This window comes from Cephus cinctus, unplaced genomic scaffold (genome assembly GCF_000341935.2).
Source record: "Cephus cinctus unplaced genomic scaffold, Ccin1 Ccin1_scaffold1609, whole genome shotgun sequence".
In the NCBI taxonomy this organism is placed as follows: domain Eukaryota; kingdom Metazoa; phylum Arthropoda; class Insecta; order Hymenoptera; family Cephidae; genus Cephus; species Cephus cinctus.
The window spans coordinates 186,969-193,468 of NW_014333901.1; the positions used below are offsets into that span (position 1 = coordinate 186,969).

Below are 6,500 nucleotides of genomic sequence, written 5' to 3' on the forward strand. Positions count from 1 at the left end.
CCCCTTTACTCGCACACTCATCATGCCAACTACTCACGACGACTCGCAATTATTCTCAATTACGCTGAATTCGCCGAAAATATCAGAAAAGCGAAGCCCAGTGCTGCATCGTGGGACGGTACAGGTTTATGACATGCTACGGTGCACATATGCTGGTATATATATATATAGAGCTATGCACTCGTATTACGTATATGGTACTTATACCCATGTTACCTTCTCAATGTTAAATATTCGTTTGATATCAGCGCTACTTTGTGACTGCCGGTTTTCCACTTTAATTTGAATATTCCTAATGTCCCGGTAGTTTATTCCGTGGAGCGTTCGGGTGCCGGTCGCGTGACTAACGCCAGGAGTTCGATTCTTCTCCAGGCGTCCGGTGAAAAATTAATGGCAGACAGCAGACAGAGACATACAATTCGTGAGGATGAGGCAAAAGAGAGATACATTTCATGACGGGTTGTTTCGAACTTCCAGACTGGCTTTCGGGATCGAAAAGTTTCGCTCGTTAAGTATGACTGGGATGTATTATGAAAAGCACTGTAATCGTCGATGGGATGGAAAAATCGATAGATATATTTGAGGAAAATTATTGAAAAAAAAAATGCCTCGGATTTGACCTGGCTTGTATTTGCGTCAAGGGGCTATTACGAAAAGCCCTGTTGCTGCAGTTGAGCGAGGGTGATTTTGGGGTTGGCTTTTGTTATCGGCCTTAAGGGTGATTTTACTTTGCCTTCTAGGGGCGCGTTGACTCGCTCTCGGCTTACTTGAAATTTTTCCTGCGTGTGTCTGGCTTACCCTGCACCCTGTATGCGGGCTAATTGCGATCAGTGGGGTCGGCACTGTTTTTTTTTCCCCGAAAAAAAATTCGCCATTTTGATATTCGGTGGTGGTTTTTTTTTTTGGAAAAGGGTGGGAATTTCAGGCTTGCAGGAATTTCAATCTGACCCTGTAGTGGGAGATGAGCTTTTTTAAGGTTAGGTATGTCGAGGGGGGGAGTGTGGTGATAAGTGGGCATAAAACGAAAATTTGAAATTCATAATATACACGGTCGAATTGGAATACATACTGGAATTCCTTAGGTGCAGAAATTCGTCCTGCGATACTTTTGCATTATCGATCGTATTCTGTCCTGCGGGACGCGACAGTGGGTGGGGTTACTGTGTATATATACATATATATGTATACGTCCTGTGGAATTTTAATTCCGTGTTCCTGGGGTGGTACCAACCTAACGGTACACGCTGGGTATAGAAATGTTGAAAATAAGTAAAAAGGATAAAGGGTGTAGTGCGAAATTCCAGATCGTGTAGTAATTCCAACTGGGATCTAATTTCAGCAGTGTATATATAGTATTGAGACGGAGACCAAGGGAAGTTGTCGGGAATTGCATCTAGCCATTAGATTATCCGATCCCGCTGTGGGATCCCAGGGGACGATCGGTATTGCTACTGAGACACCCGGTATAAGCTGAATCACATCGAGCGGAAGGATCCGGTCCTTGCGGATAGCCGACGTGAGAATTGGCCACGGGTATGGAAATTTCGTAGTGACAGCCAGGACCCTGTCTCTCGTCCGGAGAATTCTCCATTAGACAATTATCAAACTACCCCACTGGATTCTCACGAGCCATCGGACTTGGCTATGTCATCCCCTGGCGCAGCCAAGCATTATCCGTTCCCACAGTATTAACTGGATAACTTGTATGATGAATATTTTCAAGCCTTAACTATATGGAAAAAAAATATATATATATATACCTGTAGTACGTGATAGCAGTGAATTCGATCGCACTCGAAATTCTCCTAGGGGATGACGTAGCCCGGGCAGACCGTTAAATCAGTCCGCTCTGGTGCAAGGGTGGTTAACGGGGGTGCAGAAGCAGAGACTGGATGGACTGCAAGGTACAGGACCATTTGCCCGTTGCACACGTGTGGGCTGGCTCTGGACCTTACCAGGGGGGTTTGGGGGTAGGGTTCCATGGGGGTTGAAGGTTATCCCATGTCCAGGAGGGGTCGCTCGTGAGTGGTAAATATATGTAGAGAGAGGGGAGGGATGCTGGGAGGGTTGTTGAGCTGGCTGAGCTTGCTTGGCTACCACGTTACCAGGGGGATGAAATTGTGCCTGACTGTATATATATATATATATATAGGGATGAGCGAGGTGACGTGAGAGAGAGAGAGAGGTGGACGTCGGGAGGGGCGTCGCGGCGCAGCCTGCCGCACCCAGCAAAGCGCCTGCCCGCGCCGCGACGCCTTCGACTACCCTGAACCCATAGCCAGTCGCTTCGTTGTTACCCCACGCTGTTGCTAGGTGCCTCGTTTCTCTAGAATGTTCTCTGTCGTTAAACACCTCAATTCTTAATACGCGTAATAGCCGAGCCTCTTTTTCGATAGCGTAAATCACGTTATCGGTACCATCCGACCTCTTGTCGTACCGTCGTTTCATCCCTTTGCTGATCTCACGTCCGTCCACGTTTCTCGCTACCATCCAAAACGACGCCAGCACGCAGCCTGGCTCGTCTCTACGTACTCAGGATACTCGATTTTGGATAAGATTTTAACGTGGGTGCATTCGACGTTACTTTCTTTACTGTGCTTTTGGCGCGTACGGACTTATAATTGTTTTGTACGTTACTTTTTTGGTTGCTGTCGTCGTTAAATTTATTTATTTAGGATACCGCGGCTGCTGTTTGATTTTTTACATGCTTATGTTTATGTATAATAGTGGCTGTGTTGGTTTAGTCGTTAGTTAATTTTAGCCATTACGTAGGGTCGAGTTAATTAGACACTCTTGGTCGATTCTTTATTTTGCTAATTACTTCTTCGCGGGAGAATACACTATTGTGGTATTGACTCCATTAGGCTGATTACTCAAATTTATTTATTTTTTTTTTTTTTAGAGCTTGTATTTTTTGTGGGGAATTTTTTTTTCAGGAGCTTTCATCATGATCCGCGCTGGATAGGTAATTGGTGTATGGGGGCTTTTATGGTACTTATTGCTGTTTCAGGGGCTTACGGGGTTGGTAATTTTGATTGGATTGTTTTTTTAGTCTTGTCGGTGATTTTTAGTAACATACTGCTGCGTGAACTTTTGTTATCGGTCAATGCGGTTAATAGTATCTGCCGGCTGGAGAGCTTCTCAAACTATATATAGATTGGATTTGCATTTTTTTTTTTTTTTTTTTTTTTTTTTTTTTTCCTTTTACCGCAATGCTTCCGCGAGAAACTACTCGAGAGTTCGACGAACCCTTTCTGTTTCAGTCGCGTAGTCATTTTGGTAGGACTGATTTAACGGACGGTTATTTATCCTGGCGAGTCATACCGAGTGCTTCGATTCGGTATAACTTTACTGGTTAATTGCGTGAAATTGTATTTTTAGGGGTGATATTTAAATTTTTGAAAAATTCTCTCAAGATAAATGCGAATCAAATTGTTTTGTGTATCTTTCATAACGATATGATTTTTTTTTTTTAAGTTTGCTTCTTCAGCAATTTGATCTAGGGTCGAATAAGTTTTATTTAGTGTATCGTTGTATGGACCACGCGGAATGGAAAATAAAGTTTAAATAACTTTTTCTCAGGCAGCCAATAGTAAATATCTCTCTGAAGTGGATGACAAACGCGATCGACTCCATTGCTGAATATTCGGGACTGAATTTGATATTCCCAGCGTGGAATTAAATGTTGAGTTTGCTGCTCGAGTGAATATAGGAGGCTTGAAAGAAATAATTTGCTCAAAATATCAAAGGATACCACGACTGGCTTTATCGATCCAGCTACAGTGTATTCGATGCAGTGACCGTAGAGTCGTGGCAGACAGAAGGACCCCCCTAGGAGTGAATAAAAAAAATTTTTTTTTACTGACGAACCAAAAAAAAAAGTGAAAATTCCTAACAATCAAGTTCACGCGTATTCGGAAATAATTTTGAGAAAATTTTCGTGACACGACACAGTGACGGTTTGAATTTCGAAATCTTTGAGTTGAACTTCCAAAGAAATAAAAATTCGACCTATGACCTGCCCGGAAAGTGAAGTGAAGTGAAGTGGCAAAGGTGGCCGAATGAAGTGGTTTTAGGATGATGGTGGAGCGTGTCGAGGGTCACCTCTTCATGTATCGACGACCGGTCTACCGGGTCTTCCAGTACCTCGAGACCTCCGAGTAAGTAATTAGCGACGATTTGAATTAATCGATTTTGTCCTTAATCGATATATTGCATTCGATTGTTTTTTTTATGAATATTATTTTTTAATATATATATATATATCCTATTGGCGTTTTTTCACTGGCAATGTCGCGCTCGAGAGAAACTTATCGAACTTCTTCCTCTTGTTTTTGCGCGCGAACTTTTGAAAATGACAAGAGTTTCCGCTTATCGTAACTCCGGTTGGTCAACAAGCGGGAAATCGTAATTCAATAGAAAAGACACCTTACAAGTGAACCGGATGATTGTCGCTCTTGCATCAGCCTGGTTTTTTCACTATAAGCATAGTGGGTTAAACTTCCCTTGAAAAATCACCCTCTTTTACCACCCTTGCTGAGCTACTTCTGTCGATGGTACTCAAACGGGCGCCATCATGGCCATTCCCTACTGGGACTACGTCTGGTATTCACTTAACGCCTATACGTTTTCCACTAGGAAAGTAATTTAGCCAAGTGGGTCGTAGAGAGACGCTGAGGCCGTCGGCGTCGACGTCGCGACGTCCTTTCGCTCCCCCTTCGCCTCCTTTGTCCTTTGGTGTACAAGTACCAGTGAGTGGTGAGCCCCGATTTCCTTTCTTGATTTCCGCTGACTTTGCGTGACCCAGACATTGACCCTGATTCAGCGACCTTGATCCAGATCGGTACCGGAAGTCGCGCTTTGGATGGCGAAGAGATACGAAAAATAGGAAATTTTGAATTTTTTTTTTTAATTAAACTTTACCGTTACGAGGTACATTGAACTGGATATCGTTGTACGGAATTTTTGTATTTTTTTGGACTTTTTTGAATAATTTTCGAATTTTCTCTATCCCCTTCGTTTCATCCTCCACACTGGCCGCCTCTTCCAGAGGTAACGCAGGCACTTGTCATGGGTCTAGCTGGATCTGAGCAGGTCTTAGAAAACGATCGGTTAGATCTGGATTTACGTTTTTGAGTTGAATAATCTTTCGGCGAATTTTCATTTTCGTTTCGGATACGATCCATTATCCAATTAATGTTTTTCGAAATGTCCACGTACTTCCATGGTACCCAGTCCTGTACGTCGTCACAGGTATAAGCCACCAAACCCACCTGAGAATATTTTAAATAATTATGGTCATTATTTTTTTTCGATTTTTTTGAGGCACTTTTTTTTTTCAAACCTTACCAACATCTCATTCTTGATAACCGGTGTTCCCAATGGCGGACACTCCACGTATGTTTGCAGAACCTCCCCCTCCATATATCGTTCCTTAGACTTATTCATGGAGTCGATCTGATCGAACACACTGGAAGCGAGCTTGTCTAACAGAGTTTTCGCTATGTCGGTGGACGTTCCATTTTCGGAAAGACTCGTACCCATGTCCGACGTTCTGTCCATGGGCATGTTTGTTTTTATGAAATCCGGATGTAAAACTTCCTCCAATCGCGAGAACACGTTGTTGACAAATTTTTTAATAAAATCTTCCAAAATCTTCTTATTCGCGTCACTGACGTTCGGCGAATTGGATTCTAAAAATTTGAATTTTTTTTAATTCGAAAAAAAAAAAAAAATTTTCTCCATACCACTCACTGGTTCCCGATCTCCTTCCGTCCTTCTGTGCATATCGATTTCGCTTGACGTGACGGCTTTCCAAATTTTCATCTGTCAAATTTAACTTAGTTTTCTCCCGCGCGAAGAATACTGGCGCTGCTGCCATTTTACCGGGACTTCTCATCGATCTTCTATTAATCTGTATGCTTTCGGAGAATACGTTTTTACTTCCCCTGTTCTCTTCTTTGCCCGTGTGCTCCGGTGACGGCAAATGCTTCGAGTTCAGAAGTTTCATCGTATGGCGATTCTATTGAACGTGGGTGAATTAATGTATACAGTGATACACGTGACAGTATATATTGACTATTTACATAATTTACTCCAAATTATTTATATACTTACGTCCGAGTCTTGAATCACCGTAACAATTTTACAACGATCCGAGCAGCACAAATGGCCCAAGTCCTGATAACGATTACAGGCCAATCTTGGAATACGGGCGGGGCCCCTGCATATTCTAAAAAAAATTTTTTTTCCAAAAAATTTTTTTTCCCCCAAAATCATAACCGCACTCAATACTCACGGACACTCGAGATGCAGAATGGCCAAATTGTGAGTAGCGTAATTCACGGAATCGACGTCAAATTCATATTTTGGGTGCATCTCAACGCCCGCGATCTTTATCACCTGAGGGTAATCAGTGGTAGCGCCAACGAGTACAGCCAAATTGGCATCGATGTGATGTCTATAAAATTAAGAAAAAAAAAAAAAAAAAAAAAAAAAAA

General features: G+C 42.5%; 2 protein-coding genes across 7 annotated transcripts in view; one reads left to right on the forward strand and one right to left on the reverse strand.

Moving 5' to 3' along the window:
- Positions 1-6,500, forward strand: part of LOC107273475 (focal adhesion kinase 1) — a 43,061-nt gene that overhangs the window by 15,358 nt on the left and 21,203 nt on the right. For 3 of the 6 annotated variants that reach the window (XM_015751716.2, XM_015751714.2, XM_015751722.2), the window contains exon 2: positions 3,583-4,160. The exons of 1 other annotated variant lie outside the window; for it this stretch is intronic. In XM_015751716.2, coding sequence (XP_015607202.1) covers positions 4,078-4,160 — 83 coding nt within the window. In that variant the 5' untranslated portion in view covers positions 3,583-4,077. Of the gene's footprint in view, positions 1-2,287; positions 2,565-3,582; positions 4,161-6,500 lie in introns of those variants that run through there. 2 more of the 6 variants (XM_015751715.2, XM_015751717.2) reach the window with 2 other exon arrangements.
- LOC107273478 overlaps positions 4,893-6,500 on the reverse strand; it is a 2,527-nt gene continuing 919 nt past the window's right edge. Inside the window, exons 3-7 of the mRNA XM_015751724.2 lie at positions 6,299-6,460; positions 6,118-6,232; positions 5,755-6,022; positions 5,350-5,693; positions 4,893-5,273 (exon numbers count right to left, since the gene is read on the reverse strand). Of these exons, the coding sequence (XP_015607210.1) occupies positions 5,022-5,273; positions 5,350-5,693; positions 5,755-6,022; positions 6,118-6,232; positions 6,299-6,460 (1,141 nt within the window). The 3' untranslated portion in view covers positions 4,893-5,021. The remainder of the gene's footprint in view (positions 5,274-5,349; positions 5,694-5,754; positions 6,023-6,117; positions 6,233-6,298; positions 6,461-6,500) is intronic.